The sequence below is a fragment of the Stegostoma tigrinum genome, chromosome 1 (genome assembly GCF_030684315.1).
Source record: "Stegostoma tigrinum isolate sSteTig4 chromosome 1, sSteTig4.hap1, whole genome shotgun sequence".
In the NCBI taxonomy this organism is placed as follows: domain Eukaryota; kingdom Metazoa; phylum Chordata; class Chondrichthyes; order Orectolobiformes; family Stegostomatidae; genus Stegostoma; species Stegostoma tigrinum.
Genome location: NC_081354.1, coordinates 19,430,170 through 19,452,914, shown reverse-complemented (window position 1 = coordinate 19,452,914; position 22,745 = coordinate 19,430,170). Strand labels below are relative to the sequence as shown.

The 22,745-nt window shown below is 40.1% G+C and overlaps 1 protein-coding gene across 10 annotated transcripts in view; it reads right to left on the bottom strand.

Annotated features, from left to right (window-relative positions):
• kiaa0232 (KIAA0232 ortholog) overlaps positions 1-22,745 on the bottom strand; it is a 104,670-nt gene that overhangs the window by 57,286 nt on the left and 24,639 nt on the right. For 7 of the 10 annotated variants that reach the window (XM_048541604.2, XM_048541623.1, XM_048541587.1 and 4 more), the window contains exons 2-3: positions 13,794-14,290; positions 4,528-4,665 (exon numbers count right to left, since the gene is read on the bottom strand). In XM_048541604.2, the coding sequence (XP_048397561.1) occupies positions 4,528-4,665; positions 13,794-14,024 (369 nt within the window). In that variant the 5' untranslated portion in view covers positions 14,025-14,290. The remainder of the gene's footprint in view (positions 1-4,527; positions 4,666-13,793; positions 14,291-22,745) is intronic. The other 3 variants (XM_048541646.1, XM_059638971.1, XM_048541640.2) reach the window with 2 other exon arrangements.

Genomic DNA, 22,745 nt, shown 5'->3' with positions numbered 1-22,745 from the left:
TCAATTAATGGATTAAAAACCATTACTGCGAACCCACAACCTCCCAGGCAGTATTCCTCCAGTGTTATACTCTGTTGGAAGTAGCTAAAGAACAAATAAACCCACAACAGTAGAATATAGTGGAGACAAACAATACAAAATAAATATAGAAAACGTTGGAAGTAGACTGCAAGTAAAACAGCAACAAGTGTCTCAGTTCTGATAATAAAGCAGTAACCCAAACATTAATCCTGTTGCTCTTAACATTAATGCCAGCTGACGACTTAGGCATTTCTAACATTGTTATTTATCATAAACACATATAAGCCATACAGATGTAAATTATGAAATTGGGAAAATAGAACAACAGGCCAGAAAAACACTAATAAACATCAGTTTAGGTCTTAATTGAAGAGATAAAACACATTTTTCCAAGTTAAGAATGGATACATCTAATAGGAAGCTCAGAGGAACAGAGGGATTTTCTGATACTTGTACACAGACTCCTGTCGGAAGCAGGACAGGTTAATAAGGTACTGAAGAACTGAAGACAACATACAGGATGCTTCCTTTTATCAGTCAAGGCACAGATTATAGCCGCAGCGAGATCATATTGGAGATGGACAGAACTGCGTTCAGGGCACAGTGGAGTACTGTATGCAGTTCTGGTTACCACTTTACAGGAAGGTGATACTTTTGTTGGGCGAAGTTGGGTTGGGGAAAGGCAGGGTACAGTGCAAAGGAGCCTCACCGAAATGCTGCCCGGGATGGAACATTTGAGCTATGAAGGCTGGATTACACAGACAGAGAGATATACAGCAATGGAAACAGATCCTTCGGTCAAACTCATCCATGCTGACCTCATAACCGAAATAAATCTAGTTTCATTTGCCAGCATTTGGCCCACATCCCTCGAAGCCCTTCTTACCCACGTACCCATCCAGATGCCTTTTAAATGTTACAATTGTACCAGCCTCCACCACTTCCTCTGGCAACTCGTTCCATACATGCACCACCTACGGGGTGAAATTGTTGTTCCTCAGGTCCTTTATAAATCTTCTCCTTTCATCCGAAACCGATGCCCTCTAATCTTGGACTCGCCCACACCCGGAAAGAGACCTTGACTATTCATATTATCCATACCCCTCATGATTTTCTAAACCTCTAATGTCACCCCTCAACCTCAGGTACTTCAGGGAAAATAACCCCAACCTATTATTCAGCGTCTTCTTACAGCTCAAAATCTCCAACCCTGGCAACATCCTTGTAAATTTTTTCTGAACCCTTTTAAGTTCCACCGCATCCTTCCTATAATAAGATCAGAATTGCACATAGTATTCTAATTGTGGCTTAACCAATGACCTGCAACATGACCTACCAACTCCTATACTCACTGACACTGACCAATAAAAGCAAAACACACCACTTGCCTTCTTCACTATCCGATCTACTTGCGGCTCTACTTTCAAGGAACTAAAAACCTGCACTCCAACCTCTCTTTTCTCAGCAACCCCCTAAGACATTACCATGAAGTGCCTAAGTACTGCCCCAATTTGCCTTTCCAAAATGCAGCACCTCACATTTACCTAAATTAAACACCATCTGCTACACCTCAGTCCATTGGTCCATCTGATGAAATCCCATGGTACTTGGAGGTAAAAATTGTATCAGAGATAATAGGAACTGCAGATGCTGGAGAATCCGAGATAACAAAGCGTGGCCAGCTGGATGAACAGCAACTTAGGGCAGGAAAACTGACGTTTCGGGAAAAGACCCTTCATCAGAAATGGCAGAGGGGAAGGGGATTCTGAAACAAATAGGGGGGAGGCAGATCGAAGATGGATAGAAGAGAAGAACAAATTAAAGGAAGTGGGGATGGAGCCAGTAAAGGTGAATGTAGCTGGGGAGATAGGAAGGGGATAGGTCAGTCTAAGGAGGACCAACAGGTCAAGGGAGTGGGATGAGGTTAATAGGTAGTAAATGGGGGTGCGGCTTGAGGTGGGAGGAGAGGATAGGTGAGAGGAGGAATAGGTTAGGGAGGAGGGGATGAGCTGGGCTGGTTTTGGGATGCGGAGGGGCAAGGGGGGATTTTGAAGTTGAGAAATCCACATTGATACCATTGGGCTGCTTGGGAATTCGGCTTGGGAACCCTGTGGCCCAATGGTATCAATGTGGGTTCACAAGCTTCAAAATCTCCCCTCTCCCCACCGCATCCCAAAACCAGCCCCGCTCATTCCCACCTCCCTAACCTGTTCTTCCTCTCACCTATCCCCTCCTCCCACCTCAAGCCACATCCCCATTTCCTACCTATTAAACTCATCCTGCCCCCTCGACCTGTCGTTCCTCCCTGGTCTGACCTATCTCCTCCCTACCTCCCCACCTACACTCACCTTTACTGGCTCCATCCCCGCCTCTAACTTCTTTGCCTCCTCTCCACATATCTTCTCCTCTAACCATCTTCGATCCGCCTCCCCCTTTCTCCCTATTTATTTCAGAACCCCCTTCCCCTACCCCATTTCTGATGGATGTCCTAGGCCCGCAACGTCAGCTTTCCTGCTCCTAAGATGCTGCTTGGCTTGCTGTGATCATCTAGCTCCACACCTTGTTATCTTTTACTTTGAGGTAACTCTGTTTGGTGTCCACTACAGTCTTGTTGTCACCTGCAAACATACTAACCATACCTCCTATGTTCACATCCAGATTATTTACATAAATGACATAAACCAGTGGACCCAGCACTGATCCTGGTGGCACACTGCTGGTCACAGGCCTAGAGTCTGACAAGCAACCATCCACCTTTGCGTCAGTTCTGTGTCCAAATGACTAGGTCTCCTTGTTTTCCATGTGATCTAACCTTGCGAACTATTGCGCAATGGGGAGCCTTGTCGGCCATCTTACTAAAGTAAGCTTGGGGTGTTACCTTTAGAGCAGAGAAAATTGAGTGGGGCATGACTGTCATGTTCAAGATCATTCGGAGCATGTACAGTGTGAATATGAAGCAGCTGTTCCCTTAACTGAAGGGTCCATAATTAAGGGGTATATTTTTAAACTGAAAGAGAAGTGAAGTGATTATAGAGGGGATGTGAGGAAATGTTTTTCGCCCAGAGGGTGGTGGTGGTGGTGGTGGTTTGGAAAGCACTGCCTGGCTGTCAGGAAACCTTGCAACCTTATTTAAAAAATCCTGGGGTGAGCACTTAAAATAACATAATATTAAATGCTACAGGCTGAGGATAGGGAGATGGGATTAGTGTAGTTAATAGTTAACTTGGTACAAACTTGATGGGTTGAAGGGCCTCTTCTGTATTTTCCGATTCAATGATCGTAGAGTATCACTGAGTCCCTACAGTGTAGAAACAGGCCAAGTCCACACTGCCCCTCCAAACAGCATCCCACCCAGACTGATTCCCCTACCCCTGCATTTCCCATGTCTAATCCACCTAAATGTCTTTGGGCAGTAAGGGCAATTTAGTTTGGCCATACCACCTTTGCTGCACATCTCTGGACTGCGTGAAGAAACCAGAGCAGTTGTAGGGAACCCGGCAGACATGGGGAGAATGTGCAAACTCCACACAGGCAATTGCCCGAGCGTGGAATCAAGCATGGGTTTCTGGTGCTGTGAGGCAGAGCTAAACCATTGAGCCACCATGCTGCCCTTTTTTTATTTAACCTAATTCAAATCACAGAACTGTCTCTGGACAGATGGGGCTCAGTTGCACCATTGTTTGTAATTTAGTCCCAATCTTGTGACATTTCTCCATATCCTTGCACACCATTTCTATCCAAAATATCATCCAATGTCCTTTTAAATGCCTCAACTGAACCTGCTTTCACTGCATTCCACGTAATCTATTCCATTGCCCACCTACTCGCTGTGTGAAAAAGGTGCTCCCTTGCATTACCCTTGCTTCATTCGCACATCAATTTAAAACTATGCCTTCACATTCTTTTTCAGGGTAATATTTTGTTAACGAATTCCATTTTAAAGTGAATAATGCAGAGATGATCATATATTCTGAAACAGTAACAGTTCTTGACTCAATGCAATGACACATTCCTTACATCTCTGCTCAGCAACCAGTCAAACCATAACCAGTATTGATCAGATCATAAATGGGATAATTATCACAACATCTTTCCATTCCTCAAATTCTACTTTCACACTTCTTCATTGTCAACAACACTTGCTACTGGGGTTTTACAAAGATGATAATAAAAATACAAATCTTCAATAACAAAAAACGTTAAGTTTCAAATTATTACTCTGAAATCTGATTTTTCGATGCTGTATAAAGTTTCCATTCAATCTGTTGTCTGCCCTCTGATTAGTATAATGATAGAAAATACCTATAACCACAAATTATCGTGTACTTGTTTAAACAACTGCATATCAGGCGTAGCACCTTGGAAACTCGTTTAGGAAATTTCAAGTGCCACGCTAATTTCCACATATGCTCCTCTAGAAATTTACAAGCATTGGGAAAAACTCCAATTAGCAGTTAGTAACATATAATTTTCAAACATTTAATTCAGATTTGCCAAGTTCCTTACTTCATCAGAAGCAGAACGGAGACACTGAACAGCAGCTTGTTTCTTCATTTCCTCAACACTCAGATCTGAACACTTCTTTTTTCCTTTTCCCCACTTCTTTGTGGTTCCTTTCTCCCAGCCCAAGAAGATGTCATTTTCCTGTTCCATAAAATTGGAGTGGAACAATTAGTACAGTACATAAAAATATCATTTCACATTTCAAAGTGAAGCTTAATGATTATTGGAATCAAGAAAACACACTAACTATCCATCAATAAAAGCATGCATTGGACAGTTTAATGAAAGCAGCTGCATGTGAGATGCTGCAGAAGTCCACCTGAACAAAGCTGTAGGTAATGGACACTTCCATGCCTACTGGCAGGGCATATTCAGTCAAATGGCTGATCTCTTTTGAATATCTTCCAGGCTCCTTAGGCAGCAGAGTAACTGAGGTCAAATAAGGCCCAAGTCCAAGGATGGCTTAATTTGTTCCCAATCACACAGCAAGAGCTGCCTGAACTGCCACCAACACCTGCAGATATACTTTCTCATGACAGCCTAGGGCCTTCACCCAAACCACTGTTGCCATAAGCCAAATGCATGCACAGTGCATATGCCACGGCAAGAACTAGAATAAAGAACAATGAAGCACAGGAACAGGCCCTTTCACCCACCAAGTCTGTGCCAACACTGTCTTTTGAATAAAAACCGTTTGCCTCTGTGGTCTGTACCACTTTATTTCTTGCATGTTCATGTATTTGTGAAGACACCTCTTAAATGCTGCTATTGTATCGCTTTTACAAGCTCCTTTGGTAGCACATTCCAGAGAGTTACCATTCTGTTAAAGACTAGTTGCTCACATCCCCCTTAAACTTACCCCCTTTAACTCGACGCCTACGTCCCTAACAATTGGCTTTGCTACCTCAGGAAAAAGACTGACTACCCATTCCTCAATTTTGAGAGCTTCTTTCATTCTGACATTTAAGTGAAAACAAATCAGTTGGTCCATTTTTACGTAATAGTTAATAACCTCCAAACCAAGCAACATCCTCACGAACCTTTTCTGTATCCTCTACAAAGTAACCACATCGTTCCAGGAGCATGGTGACCAGAAGTGTACACAACATTCCAAATGCCGCCTAACCAAATGTGACCTGCTAATTTTTTTTAAAAAAACACTATATTCCACATATATTGAGAGGAGGCAATGGCCTAACGACATTATTGTTGGACTATTAATCCAGAGACAAGATAATATTTTGGGGACCCAGGTTCAAATCCTGCCACAGCAAACAGTGGAATTTGAATTCAATAAAATATCTGAAATTAAGAATCAAATGACGACCATGAATCCGTTGTCGCTTGTTGGATAAACCATCTGATTCACTAATGCCCTTTAGGGAAAGAAACTGCATTCCTGTTTTGAGGAAGGGTCACTAGACCCGAAACGTTAACTGCTTTTCCCCTTCACAGATGATGCCAGACCAGCCGAGCTTCTGCAGCAACTTTGTCTTTTTTCCAGATTTTCAGCATCTGCAGTTCTTTTTGTTTTTATTTAAACTTCCATCCTTACCTGGTCTGGTCTACATGTGACTCCAGACCCACAGCAATGTGGTTAACTCTGAACTGCCCTCTGGGCAATTAGGGATCAGCAATAAATGCTGCTTAGCCAGCGATACCCTCATCCCATGAATGAATAAAGAAAAAAACCACCTTTCTGACCACCTTAACCACTTGTAGGGAACTGCAGACCCCTATGTCTAGTTCCCACTGTACATTAATGCTAAGGGTTCTGCCATCCCATTTGTAGTTCTCTGCTGCATTAGACACTGCATCACTGTGCATTTGTCTGGACTAGATTCCATCTGCCACTTCTCCAACATACGTATGTCCTGCTACATTCTCTGGCAATCCTTCTAACTATCCGCAGCTCCCTGGATCTTTGAGTTGTCCACAAAATTTCAAATCAGACAACATACTTTCTCCTCCACATCATTCATATGTATTACAAACAGAGATCTCAGTACTGATCCCTGCAGACCTGGTCACAGACCTCCCATCACAAAAATATCCTTCCAACATGACTGTCTTCTAATGACTAAGCCAGGTCTGTATCCATCTTACCAGCTCACTGCAGGTCACATGTGACTTCACGTTCTGCATCAGCCTGCCATTAAAGGAGCTTATCAACAGGCTTTGTAAAGTCCGAGAATGAATTTATTGCCACATATATTGAGGGAGATACATTTAAAAACTATTCTGTCACCACAATCTAGTGCCATTTTGGGAAACAGAAGAATAAAGAGAAGGTACTTAGAGTTTCTTCATCAGCCAGAGTCCCAAACACCATTCCAGGACTTGTCTCAGATCTCCCCATTCTGGATCTACCACAGCCAGGAGTTTCTACTCCACGATCGCTGCAGCCAATGCCCCACCATTCCAGGAGTCCACACACTGGTCCTACAAAGCCAGAGTCCTAACTCTGCCATCACCTTGCCACCACTGCAGGAATCCATGCATCCAGCCTGAGTCAGTCAGAGTCACTACCAACACTGCTCCAGCCTCCCTCAGGAGGGAGGAAAGGCAAAATAAAAACAGATGAAAAGGGAGAGAGAAAAAAATTGCAATTGCCTGGAGTGGATGGGCTCAGCCCATACACTACCTACAGCCCCACAAATCTCTCCCTAAATCTCTGCTTTTTATTTCAAGCTGCTCCTTTGCCTTGACCTTCTGGTCCTCAGTCCTCAAACCCCCTTACATATCTTTTCATTACGAACTTGCTCTTGTGCAATGTCCTGGGACATTTCACTAAATTAAAACCAGGCTATGTAAGTCTAAGCTGTTGCAGTTTCATTATGTCCACAGCTCCTGTTTATTCTCCCATTTATGCAGCATCAGGAATGGTCTCTGTTTTTGAATGCCTTCCTGCTGCCTCCTTTCTTTTGAGGTGCTGACTTAGCATGCTTCCCACACTCAATATTGATAATTAAATATTGTTCCAAACACATTTGTATTATGTACACCTCAAGACAATTAACAACATGAATGCTGCAGGAGGGGAAATTGCTCACTCTTGCCAAATGAATGGCAATTAGTACAGGCATATTGGAAATTATCTAATTAACATACGGGGCTATGTTCTTTTTGTCTACAAAGAACATGTAGACACCTTAGGTCCATTTCAGTTCAATGGGTGGTACATTTCTTTGCTCAAATCTTACGTCCAAGGTCAAACACCTGGTTTAAAATTTAAAAATAGCCTGGCAGTTACTTACTATTAAGTAATGTTCCCTCCAAGGCAAAACCACTTCTAGATTCCACAATTCAACCAATCAGCATTTTTCACGTGCAGATAAATGCTCGATTTCCATGGAATCGGTATTGGCATTCCGGCAAAAATGTCTTGTTGAGCATGAGGAAAAGCTCGGACATATAACACATTTCCCTCCTCCCAGCAATACTTAAATTCTTTGACCAGACAACTATTAGCTTTGAAACCTTCATGTGCCCTGTAATGGTCCTGATTGATACCAACTCTCCACCTATCTTCTCCTCTATCCATCTTCGATCCGCCTTCCACTCTCTCCTTATTTATTTCAGAACCCTATCCCCATCCCCCCCTTCTGAAGGTGGTCTAGGCCCGAAACGTCTGCTTTTGTGCTCCTAAGACGCTGCTTGGCTTGCTGTATTCATCCAGCTCCACACTTTGTTATCTCTGCTAACTTTCCAATCGTGCTTTCTCGTAGCCAAGTACTTAATATGCTTCAAAAAGAACACATGCCTGAAAAATCAATCCCAGAGGAACATTGAGTACTTTCCTTTCTTCAGATAAACAATTGTTTGCCACTGCTTTCAGTAACTTTGCTAATTTCATATCCATTCTGGCACAGCCCATTTAATCTCATGCCTTTTTAGAATGCTCAACATATTTTACATGGCCCTTCAATCTTACTTACAAGTCCTCGTACAAGCCACCAACACTCTTATTTTAATCCAAGACTGCAATCAAGTTTATCAGATATGATTCACCTTTAACAAGTGAACATTACTTTTTTAAAAAAATTGACTTTTTGCTGCATTATGAACTTTCCAAACTTCTCCATCAATATTAAGTTAATTGCCCTATTGATACTGGACTCCTTATGGCTCCTCAAAAGAAAAATAATGCTGCATATATTAAGAAGCACAGAATAAAGAACATACTCTGGACAATTACCGCATATAACCAACAAGGTATACTGACTTCTCATTTTACTCTCAAACTAAGAAAACTATCAGCATATTATAATCTGTGGAAAGAGTGAATGAACACACAAGTACAATATGATTCTTCTGTCTCTTTCTCCAAAGATGCTGCCACACCGGAGTTTTTCCAGCACTTTTCATTTATCTCATGTTACAAGCTGTGCCTTTTGGAAAGATTTGTTCTGTCATGTTTCTTTTGAAAGAAAGTATTGTAAATTAGGGGGATGAGCTGCCTGCTGTGAACTGAGCAATGTAGTAAGCTTCGTATTTTTTTCTGAAAGCACCATGAAGGAAGTGAGGTCAAGGTCTCAGAGCCAGGAATTTAGCTGAACTTTCAGTGGCTGTTATACATCTCTTCCTGCTACTGTAAAATGCTTCAGTTCTCTCTCTGAACTTTCTCTATGTTCTTTCCTCCTGGACTGGAGAAACTGTGCATGTGAGATAATCTATTTTCAAGAATTTGCCTTTAAGAAAAAAAATTGGGGTCTAGGCTATCATTTTAATATATTTTGAGGAGATTTGGTCTGGTCCATAATACAGAGATCTCCAGCATCTGCGGTACTCAGCTTTTATGTTTCTGTATTGTAATCACAGGTTTATTTTTTGCAAATTAAGTTTCAGCCACCGGACTAAATATCAAATCTTTCAACCAGAAATTCATTAGGTTGCAATCTCAGAAGGATAACGGTGAAAAAAAAAGGAGCCTGGAATCCATTCAAAACACATACACAGTTATCAACGGTTGCCCATGCCTCATCTTGGTAGCAAACTGAATGATGGCAGAGTCTGTCCTTGCTCAGATACATGGGAAGCTCAATATGATTGGGCTGAAAAATTAAACCAAGTATAGGACAACATGGTCTGAGGAGCCTACAGGACAGATCTAAGCAGCCTGTCTCCAAACTCAACTGAAGCCTCATATGACACACAACATACCAAAAACCAGGAAGTAATAAGTTAAAGAAACTAATTTGCAAAATATTTTGGCCAAATATTATGCTGTGTTCTCTCCAACATGATGCCTCAATTTCTTATCACTTCCACATCTGAAGACAAACTCTATTGTCACTTGCTCGACAGACAGTTGTGCAATGACTGATTTCTGGTTGAAAGACTATGTAATGCAAAGACGAGGGCTTAGCTCTAAAGCGGTCGTAGTGAACCACATACACCTATTGTGAAACAAAGTCAGTGAAATAATAAGACGATATACCTAGCAACAATGCAAGTTGCTGGTCTGGTTAAGACATCCTATTTTCACTTTCTTGTTTATTCTCCATGTTCTCCTCATTCAGAAGAGAGTGACAAGCCCCCACATCCTCCTTCGCCTGCAATTGTCTCAGCTGAGAGATGTTGTACAATACATCACTATCATTCTTGCAGCCTCAAGTGAAGGGAACTTCTAGCCTTGTCACAGCATCATCCTCACCTTCCTAAATGATTGCTCAATGTGATCACATGGTTCATGTAACAGCCATGATTGGCAGAGTTACCCATCAATATCATGGACCAAGTCTGAAGTGGGAGAACTTGTCGCCGAATGAACCGGTCCTTAAAATCAGGACTAAAGATGTTGGAGTGCTTCGGTATGAAGGGAACATGACAGCTCACAGTAAGTGTGACCCAAGTCTGCACACCCCTCTATTTGTGATTGTACACTGGCTGTGCAGTGAACAAAGAATATTCCTTTTAGTTAATAAAATGCCCCATAGCAGCTGTTGGATCAATGGCACGCTGCATTTGCAGGGGAGAACTAAGCAAGAGAGGCAAATCAAAGTCCTTGATCATTTTGACTGTCACTACAGGGGAAGTTTGCATAATTACTAATTCTAGCAAACAAGCCAACAGTGATCTACCTTGTGCTGAAGCTCACTTCCAGTTATTGATGTCAGGTCTTTCAACAGGACACTGCAGATATCTTTCATCATCTGATGGGAGAACCTGCAGATGTCCTTGTCTTCCGAGAGACAATAATTGTACTCAATTATTAACTGCCAGATTTTCACATCACAATAAAATTAGGTAGAGCAACTGAGTCTAAGGAACTACAAAAGGATCTAGACAAAATTCTCAAGTGAATACAACTCCAACAACAGGAATTCAATACTGATAAATCTAAGGTAATATGTGTGAGAAGAGAAAAAGATGAGAAACACTTTTCTTTAAGCAGTGCAAGATATTAAGAATGATAACCGACTCAAATATACTACTATCTCCAATAACTGAAAACAGCAATAAATCATGAAAGTTGAAATGTAAAATTTAAGGCCATCTGTTGAACATACCATACACACTTGACTACAGAGGCACAGGGAAATACAAACGCAAAGTGGTGCACACAAGAATCACGATTTTGATTCATAATGTCAAAGGATGTAGTCATTAGAAAAGGATTTTTAACAATGAGACAAACAAGGAACCATCTTCTAAAAGAGATGTCCCTGAAATAAAATTAATAAAGGTTAATTCAGAACAACATGTCAAGTTAACAACTGGGACAAATTCAAGTAAAATTTAGGACATTTCCCAAGCAAACTGGGATGAATATCTACAAGTAGATAAATATCAACAAAAATTTGGATATTAAACAAACAGCAGTACTACAGGCAAGGAGAACACACATTTCAATGAACACATTGACTGTATAGAACATATGGCCATCTCTATTCTGGCTTCTATTTTTATTTCCATTGCTTCAAAAGTCATGAAAATAATAAAATACTAAATATTGAGTACAGGCCTTTACTGGTATGAATATCGAAGCAGACAGATAATCTTCAAGACATTTCCTTAGAACAGCAGGTCCTTGAACTGACTAGAGTGTAGGTTATATTGGATTTGGAATTGTGTAATGTGACAGGATTAAGTGAAGACCTCTGAGTAAAAGGCACTCTTACGTAGTAGCAGCCATAACGAGTTTGAAATTCAGAGTGGCACACTTTTAAGGGGATCTCTCAAAACAGACAATAAGTATATTCCTCGTCTCGAGGAAAATCCTAAAGGAAGTACCCAAATCTACAGTATTTAGGGCAAGAATCAAACTTGAGGGAAAAGCAGAGAACTGCACAAAACTGAGTGGCAGATCACATGGTTGATCAGATTATACAAGGATGGCAATGATAGATTAAATAAAGACAAAGAAATTAGAATAGGGAAAATCCCTATGAATCAGAAAAGGCTTGGTAAGATTGCAAAGTTCATACATAATCCTTATATTTGAATAAGGGAGCATGAATAAACAAGATCTAGGAGAGTGAGGCTGACTTGTGTTATGGGAAAGGTGTTATAATGGATCATTACGTCTTCAACACCGCTCACCAAGAGCAACTCAAGATAATCGTGAGAGTCATCGTGGATTCGGGAAGGGAAATGTCATGCTTAACCATTTGATTCAATTTCTTTGAAGGAGTAACATGTCATACTGTAAAACGTCAAACCTTAAACTTCATGGATTCAAAGAACCAGCAATAATTCTTTCTAGAATAAAGTTTCTCAAGATGTGAAGGAAAAGGAGAAGCTGTAATAAAGGAATTAAACAACTGCATGCAAATTAACCATCCCTGGGAAGGAGGTGAAACAATGAACTGTTTCCTGGGGAAGAGAACATAACGCTGCTTGGTAATCTAACTCATGACAAATGGCCAAATAGGTCTGCCTAAACAATAAAGAACCTGAAATAAAAGGGGTTAATTGCAGGAAAAGCTGTCTTTTAAGCAGACAGCTAACTCAGAACCTAACAAAGAACTGCAATTAATTCTGATAAGGCAGCAAACTGTAGACCAGAAAAGTAATCAATGTTAGGGATGAAAGAATCTACTGAATCATCAATAATATCACGTCACACTACTGAAAGAGAAAATTGTAAAAATCCAACATCGTAACAATTCAGTAGCAGAACTTCGAAGAAGAACACTGCATAAAGATCAAACTATGGACATTTCCAGAGACGGACATTAATTGCATAAAAGCCATGTTAAACCATGTTGTAAAGCTTAACTTGCTCACTTGAGAAGTATTATTTTGGTTCCGACATGCAATATCAAGTTTAAATCATTGTTTCCGTACTTGATTGTCTGAGAGATTTCTGATTAAATAGCCAAATTAATGATAACTTGTGGTGATTTACACACAACAAAGTACAATGGATAAAAGGGAGTGGGTAGGTGAGCTGTACTTGGACTTCTGTTTGACAATGTGCCACAACAAATGCTTTTGCAAAACATAAAAGCTCATTGGGTAATACATGAGTATGAGTAAGTCAGTCAGTCTCAGCTGATTGGCAGGGCATGATGAATGGAAATCTGCAGGCGTCATGCTAGGGGCTCAACTTCTTACAATTTTCTGCAATGACTTAGATAGGGAGCAAAGATATGGTCGTGAAATTTGCAGGAGCAAGTTAGAAAGAAAAGCATTTTGTAAAGACAACGTAAGGAGCCTGCAGAAGGATGTAGATAGCTCTCAATTACAGAACAGGTAAGTTAAAAAGTTCCAAATAGAAACAATACACTAGAGGTAAATTTTGGCACTGATAGGTTAAATGTTATATTCCAAAACTTCCAGAACAGTGGAACAGAGCCTGTTCTGCTATTCAACAAATTCACAGCCAATCTGTAGTTCAACTCCATGTGATCATCTTGATTCTGTAACCAACACTCTTGCTGAGAGAGAAAAAAAACAACCAATCTCAATTTTCAAACTTTCAATTGGCCTACTGTGTTTTGTGGGGAGGGAGGCCAGATTTAACTATTCTATGTCAAATAGTACTTACTGGCATCTGATAGCTAACAAACATTAACTCTTGTATTGTGGTTAGCATTCGAGAGAACCATCAATAAATTAACGCAAATAAACTGCTTCATCGGTGAAGCAGTTGCAGGAAAAAAATCTAGCTTAGACAATTTTTCAATGTAAATTTGTTTTAACATAACATTCAATGTTCTGAATCACAACGTTAAACCATGGAAACACCTCATTTCATGATCGGGGAACTCTCAACAAATCATTTGAACACTAATCTCATTTTGAGTAATGTAATTGCATACCTGTTCCTGCAAGTCATAGTCATAACTGTCATGAAGCAGAAGACTGAGGACATATCGTGTGTAGATCATGGCATCAATCCCACATTTCTCCAATTCTTGTCCTAACCAGGTCTGCACTGGACCCAAAGCTTGAAAGAGAGACATTTCAGGAGCAGATGTGAGGCCTTGATAAGAGATTGAGGATCCCTCAGATGGTGGGCCTTCCACAACAACTGGACAGGTTGGATGCATGAAGCTAAGTTGTCGGCATTCTTAATTCTTGCAACATTTTTCTTACTGGTATTTAATAATTATCTGGAGCTGCTCACCCCAGGAGTGACTGAAGACCAACTGTTTGGACGAGCATTTATACAGACTGCAAGTAGTCAACAGATGGAAGTTTCACTCTACTGGCATGACAGATGGTGAAGTATAATCTCAACGAGCAAAACTCTCCTGTGTTTGGAAACTTTCAGATGCCTTTCATGGTGTTATAATTGGACTACTTGCAGTAGAGCCTGAAAAAAGAAAGGAGGGTTTGAAACAACACCCAAATTAGACAATAAATAATATATAGAAATAATCGAGTTTACAGTTTAGCAAAATTGATCTGAATTTTATCTTAAGCAATTCTGAGCCAATAAACAAAAATCAAGGATACTGATCTAATCAATACTGAGGTGGGAATCTTGGTCATGATCCTAACTAATGGTACTACTGGAGTAGTCAGATCCCAGAATGAAATGTGGCCTGATGGATAGTTTAAAACATTGTTTAATTGGGTGTTCATTGACTTGAACAATCACACAAGGGTGCAGTTTCTTTAACAGAAGTTTATTCCACAAAGAAAAAAAGTGTTACTTGGATATACAGCAGATTAAAAAACACTTAAAACTCACCCAGCAAACCAAAGGTTTGAGCTATACCTCAATGCAAACTTTTCACAGTTAGTCAAATCCAGGGAGAAATTAGCCATCACGTTAAATCTTTCAGTTCAACACTGATTGCCCCCAGTTTTTTATTTAAACTGTCGACTGTGAAGTCTTCTCAACTGAATACATGCAAAAAGAGCTTCCAGTACTTGTTGGTTTCCAAATCAATGGTTCTTCATCTAGAAGGTGCATAAACTGAACTTGTCTACTTAAGTAGATGTGCTTTTCTCGAACTGGCCCACATACCTTTTGCAGGAGAGAAATTATATTTTCTTCTGATCCCTGTCAAGATACCTCTGACCTGAACCAAAAGGAAGCTAAACAACCTTCAAACAGATACACACTGTCATAAACCAGCACAAAAGAACCAATTCCCTTCCTGAACATTCGAATGGTTCCCTGCTCTTTAACACAGATTGGATTAGGTCACCGTTGTTAAAATACTTCAATTTTTTCAATCCTTCAGAAAAGTAACCAACTACATGTTCTACTATTCTAAAATACAAATGCAAAACCATACACAGCTAACATTTTATTAAATAGCACCTACGGGACCAGGAGTGTGTCAGATGATCAAATATTCTGGTTGATCAAGAAGTCAACACAATCAAAGTAAAAACACACACTAAATAATAGAAATGTAATGCTGGGAGTATACACATCACTATTATCCTTAATTTACAGCATAAATCACAAACAATTATGCAACTTTGCCTTAAATAAAACTTTGCAGCTGAGAGCCTTCTCAATCACACCCTTAACTGATTACTTTGACATCAGAGATCAACAATACAGTAAACATCTGGTATTTCAGATAATTAATTGCCAATTAAAACAAATATTAGTGTACATATACAGACACACAATCCTGTCTTTCATCACAATTTTCATTTTTTTTGAGCTAAGTGAATAAGACATTTTTGCTTTAGAAAAGCCTTAAAGCTTGGCCCATCTTGATCGATTTTCATTTGACACATTTTACTGCAACAGGATTCAAATATTCACATACCAATCAGATACTGTTTGACTTGAAATATGCTGAGTCATAGCAAGAAAATCTGCAACCACAGATGTGAATTCAGTTTACTCGATAACTCTCCACAGGGTAGAACTCAACATGACCCGAATTGGTCTCAGTACTCATGTAGAAAGTAGCTATTAGTATATAGAAAACATTTTAATGGAGGTTGGGCTCAATTTTTCAAATTATCTCAATACATAGAATCCCTACAGCGTGGAAACAGGTGCTTCAGCCCAACAAGTCCACACCAACCCTTGGAACATCCCACCCAGACCCATTCCCCATAACCCATCTAAGTTACACATTCCAGAACACTATGGGCAATTTAGCATGGCCAATCCACCTCACCTGCACATCTTTGGACTGTGGGAGGCAAACCGGAGCATCTGGAGGAAACCCACACAGACATGGGAAGAACATGCAAACTCCACACTGACAGTCGCCAGAGGGTCCATGGGTCCCTGGCACTGTGATGCAGCAGTGCTAACCACTGAGCCACCGTGCCTCCCCAATCAATTAATGGATAAACCTACACTGGTGATTTAGAATGCACAATGCCATTTGTTTTTTTTTAAATAATTATGTTGCCGATATCCTATCGCATCGTCCTAACAGTAATGCAACATGAAGCTTTGCTACAAAAAGATTAAAAATATTTTGGTCCCAATCTTCCGAGGAGTGGCAGTCATGGTCAGATTGTACCCAAAAATGTTGGAGTGCGTGGCAATGAAACTCACATTTCTGGCCAGGATGCACAATGCTTTTTTTTCAGAAGCACGGAACGTATACAAAATAGAAGGCCTTCTTTGTGATTCTGGATTGTTGAGGGAAGACGTGCTATGCCCTTTCTTTCATAAATGCAATAGCATCATTGTGTTACATTCAATCACAAACATGCTGAAAAACTGTCTGGATGTCCCAGAAGTTTTCAATGTGTTAATGCTGAGTGTGTATGAGTGAGACAAGTGACATGAACGGCAAAGTAGGAAGGGTTACAAGTTGAGTCATCAGCTTAAGGAGTCAGAATTTGGTGGATGAATCTCGTCAGGGAAGTTAAGAGTTTGACTGAGGCAAGGTGAGTCATTTATAGTTATCAAGGGATTAGACATTGTTTTAATCTCGTTGGTTCGAGGTAATTATCAAGCTACGTCAGTCGGAATTGTCCAAACTCACTGCCTCCATCCACTGTGCAGTCACTGCATTAGGGCTTCTGAAGAGTCCTCGCATGCATCTCTCTCACATGCGTGCAATCTCCCACTATCCACAGGGCAAAAGATCTGAGCTCTTCTGTTAAAAAAAAATTATGCCAAGTGCGTTTCATTCAGGAGAGTTCATTTAATCATTTTGATCAATTAATTGTAGCTCCTACATTCAAAAAAACAGCTTGCAGGAATTTTATGCCACATTTCAGGGAATAATGAGACTAATTCTTGGGATGCTGAAATGACAAATTGTTTTACTTCTAATCACAAAGTGTAGCACTTAGCCTCACAGTGACAAGTCATATCTTTTGTAAAGATCGTCATGGCAATCTATGTTAAACTGTGTTTTACAGCTGTGCACTACTGTAGGATGAACGATTGTGCCATTTAAATAACCAAGGTACTCATCCTTTTGAAGCCATTCCCAAAATTCACATCAACATGATAAACACTAACCGAACTCTGCAGTACCCCAATGTCCAGCAAATATTCTAAATCACGTTCCTTAGATGACCTCACCCCCCGATTCATTAAGGAAAGCAAGCAGGCATTATCGATGTTTGCTACTTAAAACAGTGATGACATGCTTCATCTATATCTGCAAATAGCTTATAGCGCAATTCACAGTTTAGTTAATGAATCTTGCAAACCTAATGAGAGGTATTTATTAAATTTAAAATTACAAAGTTGAAGCTATATGCCAACACCGAGAGGCAGTGTAACACTAGTATACACTGGGTGTTATACTTTTCTCTGGTTAAGCACCATACGTATTGCAATACACATGACAAGAAACAACACTTAAGACTCAAGTGATTCAAAGTTGGAGAAGGTGCCAAAGGAATATTACTCAAGAGATTTCAAGCATAGACAATAGAATGGCCTGAGAAAACTCAACACTTTTTAAAAAGCCTTACCTCACAACCACCCTACATCTTACCACTCCATTGCTCAGTGAGTCATAAATCTTCAATCATTTCTTTTAAATGTAATTACTGTTGGGGTGTACAGAAGGATGTTTTTCTCATTCATCCCCTCATTCAATTCATTTTTGCTTACAAGTAACACGTACCAAGTGAGAGGAGACTTCTTAAATTTAAAAGAGTCAATGCAGCATGGTGATTTAACTGTTTCAGCTTATAAAGATCAAAAATAAATGATGGTACAGCACAGCAACCGGGCCTTCGGCCATACCAAGCTTTTGCTGATAAATGGCACCTTCGTAAACTGAAGTCTTTTTGCCCCATGACCTCTGTATCCCTCTATTCTCTGCCTTCTGTACAGATGCCTCTTAAAACATTGCTATTCTATTTTCTTCTTTCACCTCTTCTGGTCATATATCTTACAGGCATCGCACCCTCTAAAAACCTTACCCCTCACATCGCCTTTCAACATTTTTCCTTTTACCTTAAACCCACATGTCCACGAGTAATTGAATACCTTAATCACTTGTATTGCTGCTTTCAGGGACCTGTGGGCCAAAATCTTGCAAATTTTGGACATTTATGTTGCAACTTCTAAAGGTTCTGTCATTTACTGTACTCCTGGATTAGACATTCCAAAACCCATAACATTGCATTTGTCTGGATTACATTCCATCCACCATTTCTCTGCCCAAGTCTCCGGTCCATCCATATCTTGTGGCAATCCTCTCACAATCCGCAGCTTCCTCAATCTTTGCACTGCCCGAAAACTTTACAAATCAGATTATCATCTTTTTACTGACTGGTGTTGGGTAGGCAAAGTGTGGAGCTGGATGAACACAGCAGGCCAAGCAGCATCTTAGGAGCACAAAAGCTGACATTTCAAGCCACTACCCCTTTCCACGACTATGGTCTTCTCTGACCTAGCAGCTCTGTATCAACTCACCACAGATCTCACGTGACTTCAACTTGCCACTCGGCCTGCCATGAGGAACCTTATCAAAGTCTTTGCTGAAGTCCATGTAGACAACCTACCACAGTCCTCCATCATCTTTGTCACTTCCTCAAAAGACTCAGCCAAGTTTAAGAGGCATGACTATCATCACAAAGCCATGCTGTCTATTCTAATAAGTCCATATTTATCCAGTCTGAGTAAGTCTTGTCCCCTAATGTTCTCCAATAAATTCCCTACCAGTGACCTACAGCTTACTGGCCTGTATCTTCAAAAGAACATTAGCTATTCTCTAATCCTCTGGGACCTCTCCTGTAACGTCAGGATATCAAGCCATCATACAAAGCCCCAGCAATTTCCGACCTCACCTCCCTCAGCATTCTGTGATAGATCCCAAGAAGTCTAAATGCTTTTCAAAATACCAGCACCACCTTTTTTACGTTGACATGCCTTAGAATATCAACGTACCCCCTTCTCAACTCACTATGCCCTTCTCCTTTGTAAATAGCAATGCAGAAATGTTCATCAAGGATCTCAAAAACTTTCTCCAGCTCCACACATAAGCTGCTTCTTTTGTCCTCGAGTGGACATAACCATTCCCGATCTACCCTCTTGATCCTTGTATAAAACACCTTGAGATTTTCCTTAATCCTGTTTGCCAGGGAAATTTTAAGGTCCCTTTTAGCCTTCATTTCAGTTCTTTCCTGCCTTTTTAAAAAAAAAATTCAAGGGTGCTGTTTTCAAATCCTTACATATCCTTTTTGTTTTCTGACTAAGTTCAACATTTCTTGTTATCAAAGGTACCTGAATCTTGCCATTCTTATCCTTCATTTTCACATGGACTTGCTGGTCCTGAACTCAAAATCAACTGACTTTTTAAAAAAAAAAGTACCAGATGCCAGATATGGATTTATCCCCAAACAGCTGCCCCATATACACTCCCCAAATCCTAGCTCATATTTTGAGAGATAGCCTTCCACTAGTTTAGTACATTCATCCAAGCACCACTGTTATCCTTATTCATAATCAACTTACAACTTAGGGAATTACCGTCACTGTTCTGAAATGCTACCCCTATAAACTTCAATCACCTGTCTCAGCTCATTCCTAACACCAAGTCCAGCATGGCTCTATAGCCCTTTCCTAATTTGCACTCTTTATATATTGCTTCAAGAAACCCTCTTGGACACACCTAACAAATGCCCCCTCCCCCCAAACCAAGCCTCCGTACTAATATAATCCCAGGCAATACCAGTGAGGTTAAAAATCACCCGCTTTTTTTTGGAAAACCTTTTTTGCCCATACTATCTCCCCATACCTATCTATTCTTCTATTTCCAGCTGGGTTTTTTTTTTGGTGGGGGGGTGGGTCTGCTGTAAATTCCCAAAATGATCGCACACTTTCTATTGCAGAACTCTACCCACATGGCCTCTCCGAATGAGCCCTCCAAAAGTGTCCTTTCCTCAACATAGCTGTGATATTCTCCCTGATCAGTAATCTAACTCCCTCACCTCTTGTACATCCTTCTCTATCTCATTCGAAACATCCAAATCCTGTAAAAGTTAAACTACCAGTCTTGTACCTCTCTCAACCAATTGGTAGGTCGGAGGCAGTCGAAGAGAAATTTAGTAAGGCTTCTCATTTCACTTGCTGCTTCTCACTTCACTTGAAGACGAATTATATTTGCCCCCTCAGAAATACAAGTTTTTGATACAGCCATTGCACTGTGATGAAAACTGACAAAAATGGGGTATTGCTCCTTTAAGAGACTAGGATCATTTGAGAACCATCTTGTTTCTGCCCTTAAACATAAAACCTTAATCTGAAAAGCACAATCCAGGTTTGTTTCTCTCTTTTATCAGCAGCAATTTCAAAATTCTCCTTCTCTGTTCTGTCATTAGAGTTGATGTTGTTACTTGCAGATTGTTAAAAATTTAATGCAATGTGCATTTTTGCTGAGTTTAAACTTCTGTGAATCCACTAGCATTTATATTTTCTCAAAATATTCATGTCTAAAATTGCTGATCAAGACTTCTGTTAACTATATTGTTACTTTACATAAAACATGTATTACATGTCAAAGTCAGCAATTCAGCCCACGTCTGCTCTGCTATTCAGGAAGATCATGGCTGATCTGTGCACATTCCAAATTCCACATTTCCAGCTGCTCCTGATCACTTATGATTCCCTTGCCTAACAAGACTTGTTAATGTCATCCACCAATCATCTGACCTGTCACTTAACACACTTATGCACTTTTCAGTCTGATGCTTTCCTCAAGTTTGCTAATTTCAAACAGATGGGAGGGTCTGCTCTCAGAATTTGTTTATAGTAGGGGTAAACTTTTTCCTGAAATACTCCTTTAAATGTATGCCACTGCTTTTTTCTCTATCTATTCCCTAGCCTATTATCGATCAAATGTAGTGGATAGCTTTTCTGGTCAATTTGACCTTGGTTTTGCAGATGCCAAAACTTAGCCTTAAATCATTAATTCAACAATGTCTTGTCTTTTGGAATTGCAGAGTTTCTACAACGGGTTTGTTCTAAATGGTTTATTACCTGGATTGAAATGGCAAAAGGGTGGTTAGTTTTACCTCCAAAAGAATGGTTAGTTTTACCTCCAAAAGAATGTACCTCAAGCTTTGTGACTTTGGTACCAGGTACCATTCTGCTGATTTATCACCGTATGGTCTCCAAATTCAATATTTCCCTTGCAGTGGGGAGACAACCTGTTGATTTTACTGCTTTACTAAACCTATGCCGTCGTGTAACTCTCTGTATTCCCTCACATTTCAGTGAATACCCTCACAAACATGCACAATTTTCCAGGTTTCGTAGACCGAGGCATTTCACATACTATGACAAAGTAGAACTCTGTAATTACATGTGAAATTTTAACCACATGAAATTCTTTTTTTCTCCCTGAATTTCCTATTCGGCAGACAAGTTGAGATTACCTGTATGTTTGCCTAATTAAGCCCCTTCATAATTCTCAAGTATGCTATTTGGCATCAGCTAGTAGCACTCCTGCCTGAGCCACCAAGCTCAAATACTACCCCAGGGCTTAAGCGTTAAAATCACAGCTGATATTCCGGTGGACCACAGAGGGCATACTATACTGTCAGGCATGCTTTTTTTAGGGGTGGAAAATGAAACCAAAACCCCACTTACCTGGTTGGGTGATGTAAACAAAAAAATTTAACTCACTTGTCTTAAATGAGATAGTCAAGGTTGCTTTGCTTTGCTAAGCCTTATGGCTGCTGCCAATGAAGATGTTACAGGCTGTATGTTGCTATGTACAACTGTTGTTCCAAATTCTTATTAATTTCAAATACAAAAAGTTCTTTTCTGCAAAGTTTTGAAAATAATTGCTCATAGCAATATATAGTTTTGAACAGTGATGTGATTCTTATTGCATGTCTGAGAGTTTGGAAAATTTGGGTACCTGCATGGACTCTAGCATTTCAGCAGAGGGAGATTACCGTATGGCCTTCAGTTCACTGTTGCTTTGTAGTTGAGACTTGAAGTTGAAGATTCCCAGGTACATCAGCAACTTCAATACTGAGCAGAGTAGCAAAAGTATTCAACTCTGGTTCTTTCACTTTTTGGTCCTAAAATCATGTAGAAAATTTCTGAAATAAATTTGCACATTCCAAGGCATGAAGGGTAGAAAAATATACTGTACCGTCCTTTTCCAGCTGAAGTGGCTACACTTTAATTTGATTTCCAATGATTTCACATTTAATAGATCTAAGGACCTAGTTGGTACTCACTATGTGACACTGAACTCAGACAGGTAGTGCACAATACTGACTACAAATACTTAGTCACACCACCACTTGTGGTCATTGAGCACAGCTACAGATTTTTTTGGTCTCAAAACGTTCACTTTGTATTCCTTGGTCATAAAACTGCATCAGCATTCTGCCTAGCTGATGGAGGA